The sequence below is a fragment of the Mustela putorius genome, unplaced genomic scaffold, assembly GCF_011764305.1.
Source record: "Mustela putorius furo isolate JIRA1106 unplaced genomic scaffold, ASM1176430v1.1 tig00000407_pilon_pilon_pilon, whole genome shotgun sequence".
Classification (NCBI taxonomy): Eukaryota; Metazoa; Chordata; class Mammalia; order Carnivora; family Mustelidae; genus Mustela; species Mustela putorius.
In genome coordinates this window covers 23,974,937-23,992,680 of record NW_025421373.1, presented here as the reverse complement: position 1 = coordinate 23,992,680, position 17,744 = coordinate 23,974,937, and the positions used below count along the sequence as shown (strand labels likewise).

The following is a 17,744-nucleotide window of genomic DNA, read 5'->3' as shown; positions in this document are numbered from 1 at the left end:
GTGGTGATGGCACAGATAAGCATCTTGACTGGGGTGGAAGCTACACATATGATAAAATTGCTTATATCCACACATGCAAACACACACACACACACACACACGCACGCGCGCACATGTGACTGGAGAAACTGAATGAGCTCTATATATTGTGCCAATGTCAGTTTCCCGATTTGGGTCATGTACTATAGCTATATAAAATTTTCACATTGAGGGAGACCGTAGGAAGGGAGAGCTAAACTTCTCCAGACATTTCTTTGCACTTGTGAATCTATACTTACTTCAAGACAAAAAGCTTTAAATTTTTAAGAAGGCTAAATTTTAAAAAACATCACTAAAGAAGACAGGCCAATGGCAAATATGTCAGGAAAAGGTGCAGGACATCACTAGTCATTAGGCAAATGCAAATTAAAACCACAAAGACATATTATGATATACCCACTAAGATGGCTAAAATGTAAAAGACCATAATATGAAGTATTGGTGAGCATATGGAACAACCGGAGCTTTTTAAAATTGTTGGCAGGAATCCAAAATAGCAGAGTTACTCTGGAAAAACAATTTCCCAATTTCTTATAAAGTTAGTAAACACTTACCATACAAACCCACGATTCCTTTCCTAGGTATTTTACCCTAGAGAAATGAAAACATTATGTTTCCACAAAGGTCTGTACATGAATATTTATAGCAGTTTTATTCATCATAGCCGAAAACTGGAAGCAACCCAAACGTCCAACAATTGGTGAATGAATAAACAAATTATGGTTCAAACATACAATGGAATATTATTTGGCAATAAAAAGAAATAAACCTAATGATACAAGGCACAATACAAGTGAATATAGAAAGCATTATGCTAAGTCAAAAAAGCCAGACAGAAAGGACTCCATACTTAGCGATCACATTTATATGACATTCTAGAAAAGGCAAAACAAGAGACAGAAAAATCAGATCCATTGTTGCCAAGGGCCAAGTGGGTATGGGGATGGACTTGACTACAAAGGAGCACAAGGGAACTTTCTGGGTAAAACAAACATTCCATATCTTTTTCTTTTTCTTTTCTTTTTTTTTTTTTTTTTGACAGATCACAAGAGGCAGAGAGGCAGGCAGAGAGAGAGGAGGAGGAGGCAGGCTCCCCGCTGAGCAGAGAGCCCGATGTGGGACTCGATCCCAGGATCCTGAAATCATGACCTGAGCCAAAGGCAGAGGCTTTAACCACTGAGCAACCCAGGTGCCCCAAACATTCCATATCTTGATGGAAATGGTAGTCACATGCATTTGTCAAAACTCATCAAACTGTACCCTTAAGAAACAGGTACATTTTATTACAAGTAGATTATACTCCAACTTTTTCTCCCAAAATGGTGGGGGAGACCGATGGCCAAGGGTCTAGTAAAGTGCACCAGTTAAAGATACACAGTTTCTTGCATATGTCTGCAACGGGCAGAGTCTGAGGAAGCAAGCCTCTTTAGCAAAGAGCCCTAAGTTTAGAGTCCAAACTCAGTCCACTGTCACTCAACTTAGGCCTCTAGTAGTGCAGTGGGCTTACCTTGAGGGCCCTTGTTACCTGAAAGGAAGGGCTATAGTCTTTAAGTGTAAACATAAGCAGGAACAAACATGTGAAGAGGTGAACAATCTGAAAAATTGTGAATGCTCTCCACAAAGGAAGCGAGCGAGATAGGACTATAATGAATGGATGTAAAACCACAAAACAAGTAAAACTGCTTCTGGGTCTTGGTTTTCTTCAATTTGTCTAATATTTCAGAAAATACTTCATAAGCTTTCATGCCAGGAAATTTAGAACATTCTCTAAAACCCTCACAATAATCCCTAAAGGCAGACTTCCCTCCTGAGACTATATCAAAGAGGCGGAGTCAGTCCGTGCTTTCAGGAAGCACTTGGGTTCGGGAATCACAGGGCTTGCTACAGTGTGAATCCTAGTTCTGCCACTTGCCGGTTGATAACTTGGAGCAGTTACTGAATCCCTGTGACACCCCCTCCCCCAGTTGCGGAAATAAGAGTGATAGTCAGAAGTAGTCATAATACATTCCCTGCCTTCCTCTCTCTGTAGAGTGCTGTACTTCAGTAGTGTGCCTCAAGGCCTCTGCTTTTCTATGAGTCTAATTCAGTAGCCACCCATGATTGGCTTTCAGATCACCTAAGGGGTGGCTCAGGTGGTCTTGTTTTCCCTCTTAATGTGACAACAGGACAGGAGTGACAGAAGTCATCTCTTCCACTGTCCTGAAATCAATCTCTGTACTTCAAATATATACACATGCATGGAGGGAGTGGGATCTCAAGAATTGGCTGATGTGATGGTCAGGGCTGGCAAGTCCAAGATTTATAGGGCAGGCTAACAGCCTGGCAATTCTTGTACAGGAGCTGATACTGCAGTTTTGAGGCAGAATTTCTTCTTCCTCACTGAACCGTATTTTCCTCTTAAGGCCCTTCAACTGATTGGATGTGGCCCACCCACACTCTGAGGATAGATTTTTATTTAAAGGCAACTGATTGGAGACATCAGCCACACATCCACAAAATAACTTCAGAGCAACACTTAGATTAGTGTTTGACTAAATGTTTGACTAATGTTCAACATTAGAGCCCAGCCATGTTAACATGTGAAACTAACCATCATCTCTGTCACGTGCGGTCATCTGATACACACAGATAGGGCTGAGAGTTCCTACTCAAGTTTTCAAGAAAAGCAGGATTGTCTAACAGAAAAACAACTACCTGGCCCCTTTCTAGGGAACTCTCAATTTCATAAGTGGTTCTGTTGTTTGCACTACTTCCCCAGATGAACTCTGTGACACAAAACTACAAACATTTTGACCTACTAAGATCTAGTAAAGAGATCTAAGTGATATTTAAAAAGAAAAAAAGGGCAAAAACAAAGATGCAGACCGCAGCCTCTCAAAAATAAAAAATAAAATTCATTTATTGATAAAAGAAAAGTTTAACACATGATCCACGTGCAGAACCCAAAACAAATTCTTCTGTGAGCTCCTGCATTGTCTACATTTCTACACACATACCATGCGAGAAACAGACGCTCATGAAGGCATATACACAGGATAATATATGCAGTACTGTCTGGTTACCAAGACCTGGGGATGGTATCCCTCTTATTACCACATTCATTGTCATGGTTTACAAGAGAGTTACATAGTTTTATTGTTCACTAAAACAAAACAGCTTCCCCACCATCACTTTGATTTAAACAAAAGAACATGGCTTAAAACAGGTACCCTCTGCCCACGTCCCCCACTCCCCACTCTGATAACCACATATCAATCAGCACCACTTACATCCCTTGGCCTGAGAATGGCCCAGTGGTACAAGAACAGGGAAGAAATATCACAAGCTGATGCTGTCAGAGAAAACAGCCTTGCAAACAGCAGGATTAATTAAATTGTCTAAAAGTATTGACCATGATTTCAAAGACAAACCACACCCTCTCCTTTTCCCCTAATGGTCTTGGAGATTTGTAATGTACTCTGGAAAATTGAATTCTAAGGCAGACTTGGAGCCGACTCCCTAATCACATTGTGCCACTGGCACTTTGTGTCTTTGCTGTCAGGAAGTAGCTTCGTGTTCTGATCAGGGCCGATGCTGGGGCCTGCCTTAATATCTGATCAGCTATGCAATAAAACCACGGATAAGAACCCCTTGGCTGTGAGTAATGAGTGAATAGAGAGAGCTGTAAACAGACATAAAGTGAGATTTTGCACTTCCAAAAATCATGAGGTGTCTATGTAGTGTCAAACAGAGATGATATTCTACAATTTAGGAAGGGAGACATTTGAGAAGGAAAACAAAGCCAGGAGAACAGGTAAGGGGGACAGATTTCCTAATGTTCCTTTCTGGATCATCACTTTAAGACAACTGAAAAAATGGCAAATTGTACCTTTCATGGGGGTAGAGTACGTAGTGAGCACCAGCCAATGAACTTGGCCGGAGAGGTGAGTGGCAGAGCAGGAGGGCGGGAGCTGCAGGTACTGAGCTAAGACCCACCACACATTCACATATGTCTGGCCAGGGTCTGTGCAGCTGAAGGGCTCCTAGCGGTTGGACAGCAGCACAATATAAATAATGACATTTGTAAATGGTGACAACTTCTAGGAAAAGTAAACAGAAGATGCCAGATCATGCTCTTCCCAGCAAATGCCTACATGGAAGGGGAGATATGTTGCCAACAGAGAGTTGGAAACCTCCTTACAGCAGCATTTATAGGAAGGAACAGGGGGCCTGGAGAAGCTACCTCAGGGCTAATGGAAATCTGAGGCTGTACTGGGGAGCCCGGGGGAGGGACACAGGCCTAACAATACAGGGCCAAAAAAATCCCACGTTTTGCCTTAGGTCCCACAGATGCAGCCTCACACTCCAGAGAACCTTGCTCTGTTGTTCCTTGATGAGACTTCTGTTTATGCTGGGACCTTTTCATAAGGCATCAGAGTAGGGCACAAGCAGAAGCTGGACAGTTGGTTCCTAATGAGCAGTGGGAAGAAACCAGGGCAGGCTCCCTGACTGAAGAAGCCTCGTGGGCAGAAGAGTAAGCTTCCCTGAGCTGGCCCAGAGGTCTGAGAAGCAAAAGGGCTTCCTCTCACTTTCACCTTCTAGTAGACCCTTTACTTGACACCTAAGTGCACAATCAGAAAGGCCCACTTACAGGATCCACCCTGCCTCAGTCTTCTGAAGCAGCAGGAGCTCAGGAAAAAGAACAAACTGGAAGAAGGCCTTGCCAAATTAGCTTCCAGAAGCCCCAAAGCTAGTGCCATCTCTCCTGCTCATTACATTTCCCAGGCCAGGGACTCTGAAGCAATAATTTGCATTTTGCAAAGACCTGGGGCCAGGGGACCACAGTTTTGTACTGCCCAGTCCTCAGGTCTAGTCTTACTACCCTGTGGAAAGGATGGCCTCTAGCAGCTCCCTGAGTCACAGAAGCCTCCACCACAGATGTTGCGGGCAGGATACACATCTGATCCTTCTCCTGGCACACGCCTCCTCACTGCAAACAACTCTCAGGACTGCTGTGGAAAGATGGCGGGAGCCAGGGGCTTGCACACAGAAGGGGACAATCCTTGAACCCACTTCAGTAACTTCTAGGCCTGAGGCTTCATAGGGCAGGTTAGCTGCCACCTCCAGGTAGAGCCTTGGTCATATAAACACTTGCTGGTGACCACAGAAAGGGTAGGTGAAAAGTATCATTCTCCTAAGGGAGATCAAGTCACAACTGATCACGTTTCCCTAAGTTAATAAATTATTAGTAGGTTGGGAATCACTGCAATGACAATGTGGCTTTGGAAAAGAAGAGAAAGAAAAAGCTAGGGCTAGGGTTGGGGGTCACAGCCCTTACAAGCTTTGGCGAAAACACAGGAAATAAAGACCCCTGATGAAGTTGTGCTGCTCTCTAACTTGCAGGATGAATGCATCTCTAAGGAGGCAAGAGCTTGGGGATGGGGTGGAGGAGAGTGCATCTCTATTCCGTGTATGAACACACACACACACACACACACACACACACACAGAGCTCAGGGGATAGAGAGCTAATGAATGCCCTCCTGAAATAGTTCTCACACCAAGAGGGGAGAAGAGGCAGCCAAAAGCAAGGCAATGCACCTTTCTCTGCTTGCTCTACAGTTTGTTCCCAAATCTGAAGGCTGACCTTGAGGTGAGCCAACCCTGAGGCATGCAGGGGAGGGACGGGGTCACAATTAGTGTTTAGAACACAGGGGACCGAAGTCCCTACCAAGTGGTTCCCTTTAGAAGTCTAGGTCATGGAGGCAGCTCGGGACGGGGCACTGCTTCTGCCCGGCCCCCGTTGATTGTAAACAACCAAGCACCACACATAGTGTCAGACCAGCTGCTTCTTAATTCTCTGAACTTAATTTCATGCTCTCTGTGCACACTGGCCTCATCTCCTCAAACACGGTAAAGTGTGAGTGTCTTCCTGACATGCTGGCAACTGAATGCTACCATGCCCTGTGCCTGTCAGGAACTGAGGCTGAAAAATAGGCCTGAATGCACAAAGTGACCACTTTAGAAGCCTCCTATGGACAGAAGCACATCCCACTCGGCCATCCTTTCCTTGGCCTTGTGCGTTGGCAAACAGATCCTGAGTCCTTCATATCTTCTCAGTATGAAATCAGGCTGGTCAGTGGGAGGCAGAGTGCATGTCTCCCCACAGAGGTACACATTTAGATGATCCTGATTAAAACCTTTGGGGTACTCAGCCAAGAGTGCTGAGGACCTAAGCACACGTTTCCTGGAGCAAGTTTCTTTTCAGCAGGAGAAGCCTAGCAAAAGTTTACTGAGAAATAACCCCAGATCTAGAGACAGAGTCTACAAACAAAAGCTAATTTTAAATAAAATATAAATATTTTCAATTTAGGCAGCATTTGATATCTTTCAGAAGCTAAAGCAACTAAGAATATAACACTGTGACCCAAGTGAGGAAATCGCATACGGTGTTGCCGATGGTCACAAGCCAGAGAGAGTAAAGATTAAAAGCTCCAGCTTTGGGGCCTGGTTTAAAGTACTAGGTAGTTCCAGACACCTCCTGGAGACTTGAATAGGTAGGAGGATACTGAGGTAAAATATTTGGGAGAGGTCTGAGAAAGAGATAGGCCCAGCCTTATAAGGAGTAGGGGTTCCCACTCATTTAATCCAGGCCTGGGCCTGGGAAGGAGAAAACATGAGGTGGGAGGTGCTAAGATTTTTAAATAAAGTGAGCTGTGCAACAGGAATAATTTGGGTAAGGTGGGTCAGAAGGGGGGACAGGTAAGGGAGGAGACATCAAGAGGGAAAAAAGTTGAAAAGTTCTGGGTTAAATTAAGTACAAATGAACAGGGATGGCCCGGCCACTAAGAGTGACCTCTGCATATCCACTACCCACTCTCTCTCCTGCCCTCGGCCCCGCCTGGCCCAGATACTGAGGTATCAGGTGGAGGGGCTCCCCGACAGCAACCGTGCCTTTCCCCAGAGCCTGGCCCCTACCCGAGGCTCTAGGGCCAGGTGCTGGGGAACACACAGGGTGAGTGAGGTGGGCAGCTGCAGGGAATGCACCCAAATTGCTATACAAAGGCACCGGTAGAGTTGATGACGATGGGAGCATTGCTGGGCTGGATCAGCTCGTAGAGGGCCTCATATGTCCCCACCACAAAGCCCACGAAGCCCAGGATGCTGATCAGGGCGTCCTTGGCGATGGTGAAGGGGCTCATGCCCTCCGAGTAGTAGGTGGTGATCTCCAGGAGGGGCGGAATGATGAGGGCCAGCGCACTGCTGCTCACGGACCCCACCAGAGAGATGACCAGGTCCAGGCGGGGGATGAGGATGGCCAAGATGCCTGTAGGAGAGAGGACATGCCGGTTCAAGACTGCCCAGAGCTGGAGACCTCCTCACTGTTGAGCAAATTTAGCAAGTGTCCTTCTTCTCTAATGGAAAACTAATGGGAAAAATGTGCAGAAACTCACACATTATCCAGTCCAATCTCTCATTCTACAGATGAGAAAACAAATGCCTACAGGTATGGAACAACCTGGTTCTCCCTGTAAGGTGGCAGAGCGGGGACTGGAACCCAGATCTCCTGGCTTCCAGCTTTTCCTGCTACAGGACATGACTTCCATCTTCCTGAAGCAAAGGAACAAAATTACATTCCAGGGCTGTGTGGTCCCTACCAGAGGAAAGAGGCTGGAGCATAAAGGGAGGTGGCCTATTTCGGAGTGATTGGTCATTTTCCTAACACTGACAGTACCTCCAACACAAACATCTCCATTTAACTGATATGGAACAGAATGGGGGTGGCCATCCTTCTGGAATGATATCACGATAAATCCCATTTCACAGAGCATTCTCCTGCAGGGCAAGTAGAAGCACTTCAGTGTGCAGGCTGACCTGAGGAGCCAGGCCCCCCACAATGACTCCAAGCCTGTTCCAGGAGAAGCTAGTGGCTCCCACACCTGAAACCTAGGCAGGCAGGTCTGTGAGGGAGGTGGCAGTGATGAAGAAGGGTGGCTGCACTAGGAAATCCCATCAGTTTCCACACCCCAGCACGACTGCCCGCCATCCCACGATGGGGAGGAGGCTTCCCTGACTGCACTTATTCCAGTGCCCACTGATCCCACCGTTCCCATCTGACTCAGCTTCCAACTGGAGGGGGTGGGGAAAAGAACTGAAGGCCAATGTTTCACAGGTTTATGGAGGATTATGGGCTCTGGAATTAGGTTCTGTGTTTGAATTCTGGCTCTGCCTGAGTGACAATGGGGGGGGGGTTACACCCCCTATTTATTCCCTAGTTTTCTTGTTGGCAAAATGAGGATACAAATGGTACCTGTGTCACAGAGATATCAAGATGATGAAATGACTTGACACAGGCACTTCATACAGACCTGGCATACAACAGGCTCCGAATATAGTTCATATAATCATTGCTAGTATACATATTGTTGCCCATGAAAAGTGCATCATTAGCTCACTAGTAATCAAATATATTTTGATGAACTGTCTTCCCTGCAGGCTTCAACTGGAGGTCCTTAGCATTGAGACTGGGATCCGGAGGATACCCCCGACCTCAATGATTCCCATTAGGTACATCTTTTTTTTTTTTTTTTTTAAAGATTTTATTTATTTACTTGAGAGAGAGACAGTGAGAGAGAGAATGAACGAGGAGAAGGTCAGAGAGAGAAGCAGACTCCCCATGGAGCTGGGAGCCCGATGCGGGACTCGATCCCGGGACTCCAGGATCATGACCTGAGCCGAAGGCAGTCGTCCAACCAACTGAGCCACCCAGGCGTCCCCCATTAGGTACATCTTATGTGGGGGCTTCCATTTCAACTCCATTTCATAAAGCAAATGTAGCCAAGTCATTCTGAGGAAGGCACCACAGTGGTGAGACTTCCAGAACACCTCAGTCAAAGGCAGCCAGTCTTACCCTCAGGTCAATTTTATTCCTGCACTGATCACTGTTTCTTTGGCTAAGCTACAGACAAAAGGACAGGGTTGCATTTAGAAGCCAGGTTTGATGAGAAGCGATTGCTTTTAAACTGGAAATGGACTCCCCACAGTAAGAGGAGAGGCATGTGGATCCAAGATTTACCAAGGGAGGGATAGATTCATATCCTGTCTCACGTTTACTCTGAAGCTATGCCAACTTAAATGAATTCAGTTCCTCACTCACACTGGCCACCTTGCAAGGACTTAACAGTCACCTGTGCCTAATGGCTACAGTCCTGGGCAGCAAAGACCCAGGACACTTCCATCACGGCAGAACATCTAGTGTCTGGTAGACAGCTCTGTGAAGCAGCCACTCGTTGGCTGAATCTGCCTCAGATCCATGGGTACATAACTTTACAACATTATGATTGTCCCCAGAGAGGTTAAATGACAGAAAGTGACAGACCTGAGACTAGAATCCACGACGTCAAGTCCCTGGTACAGTCACGTCACAGAGCTGATGATTAAGAAAATGCAAAATGATACCCGCAGGAGGGAAGAGAGGGAAGCTGCCTGATGAGCAGAAGAATGGGAGGAGTCAAATGCTGCGTTAATACTCACAGAGTATTAACTGTTAACACAGAATATTAACCGTTAACACTCATAGAGTATTAATGGTAATCATTCAGCAGGGAATTGGTATACAATCAGCCCTGACCTCTTTCTGCTTTGTAAAGGAAGTAAGACAAGGGTTTTGAAGTCTGACGACAAAAGGGAATACAAGGATGCTGAGTCTCAGATCTGCCTCTGCCACAGTTTTATAGCCTGGGGGCAATGCTTATTCTAACTTCTGACCATAATGGCAAGTATCCATTAACATCTTCACTGTTCTGAAGCCTTCAGAAAGTCCACAAAAAGTAGAGGCTTTTAACTTGCCCTCCAAGTTAAACATAGTCTGCTTCAGCCCTTAGCCCTTTCTAAATAGAGTTGGTGATATCCCTTAGATCTTCAGGGTTGAATTTGGAGGAAAGTTAAGAATACAGAAAAGCTGATGACAAAATGGCTTTCTCATCATGGACAACCAAATGCTCAAGAGTTGGTCTGCTGTGTGACCTGGAAAAGGACACCTGCCCTCTCTGGGATCTGGGTCTGCGTCTGCCTAATGTCAGCTTCACAGTGATGGCTCCCATGGTACCAATTCAAGTGAGTAGTGGGGTGGCAATAGCACCAAGGCAGCAATCAGCACCGAGCCCTAGGAGAGGCTGGTACAGGAAGGTAGTTAAGAGCGTAGGCTTTGGACTCAGAACCTGGGCTCCAGTCTCAGCTCTACCACTAACCTGCCAGTTACTTAACCTACTGCGGAATAGGGGTGGTCACATGAGATCACTCACATAAAGAACTTAGAGTACTAAGTGCACAACGAATGCTTCGTATATGTGAGCTAATGCAACCACCAGTCCTAGAATGAGTGAGCTCATGATTCAGAGCCTCAGCTCGGTCACCCATGAGGTCAGGTGACTCTACTAACACTGGATGGTCACTGAAGTCTCACCCAGCTCTGAAATGTTAAGGAACTGCACAATGCTGGTTTAGTCACCTAGGAATGTATTCTGGGATATGTCCCTTAACTCACTGTCAACTGGGAAGCACCATGTACCGCTCAATGGTGGCAGAGCAGAACAAAGGGATTCCTCTCCTAGGACACACGGTTGTGCCAAAAACACAGCTTCCAGCCTGCCTGGTTTTGTGCCACTGAAGTGAATTATTCTTCCAGTGCCAGCCCCTCATCTTCATGAATGCTCTAGCCTATCAGAAAGAGAAGGGAGACCTTTATCAGAAACAATGAGCTGAAGGAGGAGAAAAGTTGGATGACCCGCCCAGGCCCTCCTGGCTCTGAGTCTGCCATCCCCCTCCCTCACATTAACCTGAAGGACAGATGGTACTTCATGATATGACTTAATGAGGTCAGATGTGCTCAACTCTATGATAAGAATTAAGTGGAAACAGCAACAGAGGCTTGTGTGATCAGAATCTTTTCTCAGATTAGAGATGTTCCACTTTATCATGACATTTTAGAAGCAATCTAAAAACTTGTCCTTGTTTTTGCTACAAAGGACATACAAGATAAGCTTGCTTAACAAAAATATCTTTTAAAAGCGGCTAAACGTTTCTCTTCTCTTAAAGCCAGGATCACAGGATACAAAGGGAAAGCCGACTTCCCATCCTAGCTGGACCAGAAAACACAACTGAACCCCAAATAAAGTCTGACCCTGGAGAAAGATAATGGGGGAGGGCTGGGGAGAAGCAAGAATTGGGAGGCTCCCACTAACATGCTGGCAGAAGAGGTAGACAAGAAGAGCCAACCAAATTAGCACAAGTAGCCCCAAGGGTTCAAATAGCAAGGGTACCTGTTTTGCCCCCATTCAAATTGTGGCAAATGAGTTTTAGCTAATTCCAGAGACAGGAATCAGGTACTTAGGAAAGATGTGGGAGCAACCAAAACCTCTTGTAGCATTAAATGTCTTTACTCTGAGTTAAAGCCCTCTAGAAAGAGAAAGAAAGTAGGAGACCTGAGGAAGCAGCCAACCAGGAATATCTGCCCCTGTTTTCTCCCTGTTCCCTCACAAGAACACCCCACACAAAGAGGAAGATAGCACACTCCCACGTGGCAAGTTACCACCCTCTTCAGCAGCCTGGCTGTGGCATGTACAGCAACGGGGGACTGAGGACAACTCAGACAGCGCATGTGATTAGTCAAGAGGGCCCCAATGGTATTACAAAACATCTTCCCTTTGGGTTAAGAGACACTAAAAATACGATCTTTTAACTGCTGAGGTAACACAAGGCAAATGACCACGTTCAGAGAAGGAACTCATTGGGATTCTGGAGCCTGTGGTTTTAGACCAGCAAAGGAAAAGCTGACTTATGCACTAGAGAAGACAAAGCACTTAAGAGAACAAACATACACTTACAGAAATACGCTGGACACCTACAGCCCTGTGCCCGGAAGCTCTTTCTGCTGTTTCATTGTGACTGATGCTGCTGAAGCCTACCTGTGTTATTCTAAAATGTCTAGAAATCTACCTTAAAAATTAACACCAGTATTGAACACAATATATAATCTCACTTAGTGGGAATATAAATTAAAAAGTACAAAAGCAAAAAAAACCCACCTCCATGTCCAACACTAAAAGAGTAGCTTAGTGAATACAATGCACCAATAGAATAGAATATCATGTGGTCATGAAAATGCTCATGAAGGATACACATATTCATGATATAATATAAAATAAAAAAACAAAAGACAAAGTTCTGTGTATACTATGATTGCAACATGCACCCATGAGAAGTAACACAGAAGATAAAATACAAAAAAAAAATCATTTTGTTAAGTCAGTGGGATATTCAGAATTTCTTTCTCAATAACCCCAGATCTAGATGTTCTTGAAATGTTTTTATATTAATTTTCTTTTTTGAGCAATATTTTGGTAGAAATTGAAAATCAGGCTCGAAGCAGTTGTGCAGAATCACGGTTTAGACTTGAGAGAAGACTTAGCAATCAGATAGCCTGCATGTCTTACAGCTGAGGAACCTGAGGCCTCACTCGGGAGGGTTCATGGGGTGCCCACAGTGCACACTTCATTAACGCTGCTGCCCTTTGTCTCTGCAGCTGCAGGATGGAGAAGTGTGAGAAGCCAAAAGTGCTGAGAAGCTATTCTGTGTGGACCTGGAAGCTTCATACTTGATAGGGTCTGGCTGTTTGGAATGTTCTACAGCTATGCATTCCAGTCCAAACAAGCTTTTTAATTGATATGGTTTTATGTTATTACATCTTCAACAATAGGTTTTTGAAATGTTTGTACTTCACTGAAGTAAGATGTTTCACGTGGCAAATGCCACAGAGAATTAGCACAAAGCCCTAAAGGACAGGTTAATGCCTCATGGAACCAGAAGAAACTACTCTTCCTATACCTCTGAACTCCCCCTGGAGCCAGCCTCTTCCAGCCTCTCCTCCTACACAAACTCTGCACACAGGTGATCTGCTAAGTGCAATGCAAACATATGGGCCGGAAATAAATACCGTTCACATGCAGTTACAACAAAATGAGCACGTTTCCTGACACACATATTCCCCCTTGCCCTCCTCTCCAACAGTCTAAAATTAAGCACCCAAAAGCAGACACAGCAGTCTTTGGGGAATGGTGGAGAGTAGAGAGAAAGGTGAGTTACAAATAAAAAATAAAGGGTCTGGACCAAATTCCCCAGCTCCCCATGGCAGATGGAGGGTGAGGAAGAGGAGGAAAAGTTGGGGAAAAGGACAAGAAAACACCATAAATAGCAATAAAACAACCTGCTATTAAAATTTACAGGTAAAACTGAAAACAATCAGTTCTAGCAAAGTCCTAAAATAAAATCATATACCAATTAACCTTATGCAGAAAAGATATGAAAGCACAGAAAAAAACAAAAACAAAAACAAACTCACATAAATACATTTAAATTGGAGTCATAGTGAAATGCCTCTCCTCAATCCCACAATCACTTCAAAGTCTCCAGGGAAGGTAAAAGAAGCCCAAGTGCTCACAGATGAAGAGGCTGCATCATTTAATAGGCTGACCGTGCAATGCTAAGTCACAACAGATCACAGAAGGAGAAAATAACTGGGTGAGCTTGAAGATCAAAACCAGCTTGTATCCTTTGAGCATCACACTCTCTAGGGGAGATGAAATCCCCAGACAGAGTCAGGAAAAGCAAAGCAAAAACCAAGAGACATCTAAGGAAAGCATGAGATCTGTGAATCAGAGACTGCTGGCTCCTATGGGGCACAGTGGAAAGAAACCTGGCAGGAAGCAAGACATATGTTACTGGAGGCTAAGCCAGGCTTGAGAAAAAAATGGGGCCAGGAGAGGAATCAGGCCCAGTGTCACTGCCCCAGCAATTCGGGCAGGGAGAAGTTGGCATCTAGGCAGTTAGAGCACATTTTACCTAAACAGACCTACCTTCTCTAGAGGAACCACTTTGAAAAAAGCCAATTATCTGAACTACCTCCATCCTTTCTTCCAGCACTCTTTGAAGTCCAGAACAGGAGAACCAAAGATTGTCATCACGAACACTGTGTACATAGGAAAGCTGTTTCTTCAACATTTAGAGGCGACTCATTCACAGAGTCAAAGTATCATGAGCCGCAGGCAGAAGACAGGAGCAAAGTCCAGAGTACCTTAGCACACATTGAGGCAAATTACTGGAAAAGCAAGGTATATCACATTCTTTCCTTTTCAGTTGCTCAGGGGCAACAGTGCTCTATGGGTAATTCTGGGCATTGGATTAGCTGCTGAGTAAGCTTTTTCTATAGGTTAGACTAGACAGGGCCAGAAGGTCTGCCAAACAGAGGTTACATACAAGGACAAGTGAGATTTTTGGCTGTCATCAACTTGCTGGAGTTGGCAAATCCAAGCAGTCCACCCTCTGCCTGGCTCCTACACAGCCCCATCCTGTAACAAATCCTTAGACAGAATGCTGCCCAACATTAAATCAGAAGGTCCTGGGAAGGCATTCGGTTTCTTAGCTCTAGGAAGTTCCTTGCATACAAAGATCCAGGACACCAGCTTCACCCACATCCCTGAAGTACAATGAGAAAGAGAATTGCAGTGGCTTGAAGAAATCTGTTCCAGGACAGGCATTAGTCTGTTCCCTTGAGGAAGTTCATTTGGGGATGGGTACCAGTCTGTTCCTTGAGGAGATGCATTCTGGGATAGGCACTATTCAGTTCCTATAGCTGGTATAGCCACCAGACTGTCCCCTTGAAGAGGTCTATTCTGAGAGAGGCACTAGGCTATTCCCTGACGAGGTCCATCCTGGAATAGGCACTAGGCTATTTTCCAGAGAAAGACCATTCTATGTTAGGTACTAGTCTGTTCTCTTGAAGTCCATTCTGGGATAAGCAATATTAGTTCTACAGAGAAGTCATTCTGGGATGGGCACTATTGCTTCCCCTGAGCAGGCCCTTCTCTGATGGGCATTAGCTTGTCCCCTTAAGGAGGTTCATTCTGGGACAGGCACTAAGCTGTTCCCTTGAGGAAGTCCATTCCGGAACAGGCACTAAAGCAGGTCTTTTTAGGATAGGCACTAGTCTATTCCCTGAGGAGGTTGTTTCTGAGATAGGCACTAGGATGTCCCTTGAAGAAATCCATTCTAGGATAGGCACTAGGCTATCCCCTCAAGGAGGTCCACCTGGGACAGGCACTAGTGTGTCTCCCTGAGGAAGCCCATCTGGGACAGGTATTAGTCCTTTTCCTGGAAGAAGTCCATTCTTGGATAGGCACTCGTCTGTTTCCTTGAAGAGGTCCATTCTGGAATAGGCACTAGTCTATTCCCCATGTCCAACCTCTACCGCCCTCCTCTTTCTAGCAGTCAACCCATAAAGTCACTTCTGATTTTCCAGACTATGATCAAATGATAGACAACCTTCACATCATTTATCCCTAAAACACTCCATTCTGGTTAAATTTAAAATCATAGAGACCTATGTTTATTCTAAATATAGAGGCTTGGACTGGATAATTTAAGAAGTTCCCAGGGAAGTCTCAATATAATAAACCAATATATTTCTTCTTACAAAATGATACAGTTTTTAAAAATAAAATAGAAAGCCAAACATAGTGAGAAAGTGAAATCTAGATTCCAGCACTTTGATCTGGAAAGAAGTTGCAAATCTCCTAGAAATTTAAATTAGATATTACAGACCAATTTATTCAGGGGTTCTCTATTCTATCTAGTCACAGAAGCTACCAAAAAAATTATTTTTGTTTTAAAATTTATACTGGTTTCAACCAACGCAAATAGAGTAACATCTTGCTTCTTAACTCACACTCCTGGGTGTGTAGTCCGGGAGGAGGAATAAAACACAATGTAAAAAAATCAAATACCTAGGTTAATCCATACAGATTTTCTAAGAAACACACTAAGTAAATGTCTAGAGCAGTATCATGGAGGCTCAAAATGAAATCTAAGGGAACAGACTGTCACACTGGGAAATGATCATTTGAAAACACAAATAAACATGCACCTGCTATCAAATAACCCACACTCATATGCATATGAGTGAAATGGCTCTCTTTAGACTTTTACCTTACTTTTTCGCAAGGACATGGGATAGTAATTTTATAACTTTGCTATGAATTATGATCATCGCCGTAGTATTTTATGCTGTATCTACAAATAAACTACTCTTCTCACTCCCACATCCTTTAGAGCACATATATATAATCAATTCACTTCACTACCTTCCTGGGCCTCAACTCTGCACCTGAGACAGCAGGCCAACTTTCCTGCTCACACACTACAACTGTGTCATTCCAACAGGCTCTCGCTCAAGAAAGCCCTGGGCACTGGGTGCCCTTTGGGAAAGCAAACAAACAAAGTGTCTTGTCTTCTACTCACATGTCATGCAGACCAGCAGAGTGCGCACGAACAGGTCTACGACCAGCTCCCAATGCTCTGGCACGCGGGACACGAAGAAGGGGATGATGATCTCAGCTGGGACGTAGAACTGGAGGGCGTAGGTAAAGAAGATGCCGACGGAGTACAGCAGCTTGACTGACTGGTACAGCCTGGGAAGAGAGCCAAAACATTCAAAAGCCTGCTCGGCTTCCACGTGCACTAGCAGCGAGAGGGCACAACGGTCTCCAGTGAAGTGGCCATATCTCTCCCAGTCAAAATGCATGTGGTCCTTAGGACCTACCAATTTCACGTCTAGGGATTTATCCTGCAGATATATTTGCACATGTGCACAAAAAAATGACATTCAGAATATGTCACTGCAGCATTATTTAAGTATGAAAGACTGAAAACAGTTAAATTGTTAACCAGTGGGGAACTAGTTCAATAAATCCTAGTGTCCCACCTAGACATTAAAAAGTAGGAGGCAGAACTATAGGTGCTGATATGGAACTAGCTCATGATATACTATTAAGTGAAAAACGTGTGAGGAAACAGTGTCTACAGTGTGCTATAAATTGTCCCCCCAAAAAAAGAAAAAAGAAGGGAACCCCCCCCACACACAGACATATGACATTCTTATATACTCTAAACATCTCCAAAAGGTAATACAAGAAACTGGTAATATGGTTCCCTCAGAAATGGGGAACTGTAACACCAGGGACTCCGTGGAGGCCAATGGAAGAAACATATTCTGCATACACTTTGCACATTTGGAATCTTTACCAGGGACAAATACATTTTCAAAAATTAAAACAATTAAAATATAGCAGGGCTTTTTATATCCTTCCCCTCCAATTCAGTGCTCCCTAGAATCAGACAGTGACCACACAGCCAAGAAGCAGGAATATATCCCATCTTTCCACTCCACTGTGGCTGTCTCCCTACCGCGGCTTCACATGAGGCTTCTCGGGGAGACCATGATGTCATCATCCGATATCTCTATCTTATCTCAAGCCTAGGACTGTGCAGAGTAGAAAAACAAGTCTGGGGGCACCTGGGTGGCTCAGTCGTTAAGTAACTGCCTTCCGCTTAGGTTGTGATCCTGGGGTCCTGGGATCGAGCCTTATGTCAGGCTCCCTGCTTAGCAGGAAGACTGCTTCTCCCTCTCCCAGTCCCCCTGCTTCTGTTCCCTCTCTTGCTGTGTCTCTGCCAAATAAATAAATAAAATATTTTTTAAAAATCTGATCCATAAGTACTAATGGATCTGACACGATCATTAAAAGGGAAAGTCACTCTGCCCCTTACCAAAGCTCCATTTCAAACAGGACCCTCATGCATTAGGCAGCAAAGAACATGGGCCTCCCCCCACCTCA

The 17,744-nt window shown here is 44.7% G+C and overlaps 1 protein-coding gene across 2 annotated transcripts in view; it reads right to left on the bottom strand.

Moving 5' to 3' along the window:
* Nucleotides 1-2,913: 2,913 nt before the first annotated feature.
* The window catches only part of SLC36A1 (solute carrier family 36 member 1), a 46,143-nt gene continuing 31,312 nt past the window's right edge, over nucleotides 2,914-17,744 (bottom strand). For both annotated transcript variants that reach the window (XM_004737784.3, XM_013049336.2), the window contains 2 exons: nucleotides 16,372-16,541; nucleotides 2,914-7,345 (listed from right to left, as the gene is read on the bottom strand). In XM_004737784.3, coding sequence (XP_004737841.3) covers nucleotides 7,074-7,345; nucleotides 16,372-16,541 — 442 coding nt within the window. In that variant the 3' untranslated portion in view covers nucleotides 2,914-7,073. The remainder of the gene's footprint in view (nucleotides 7,346-16,371; nucleotides 16,542-17,744) is intronic.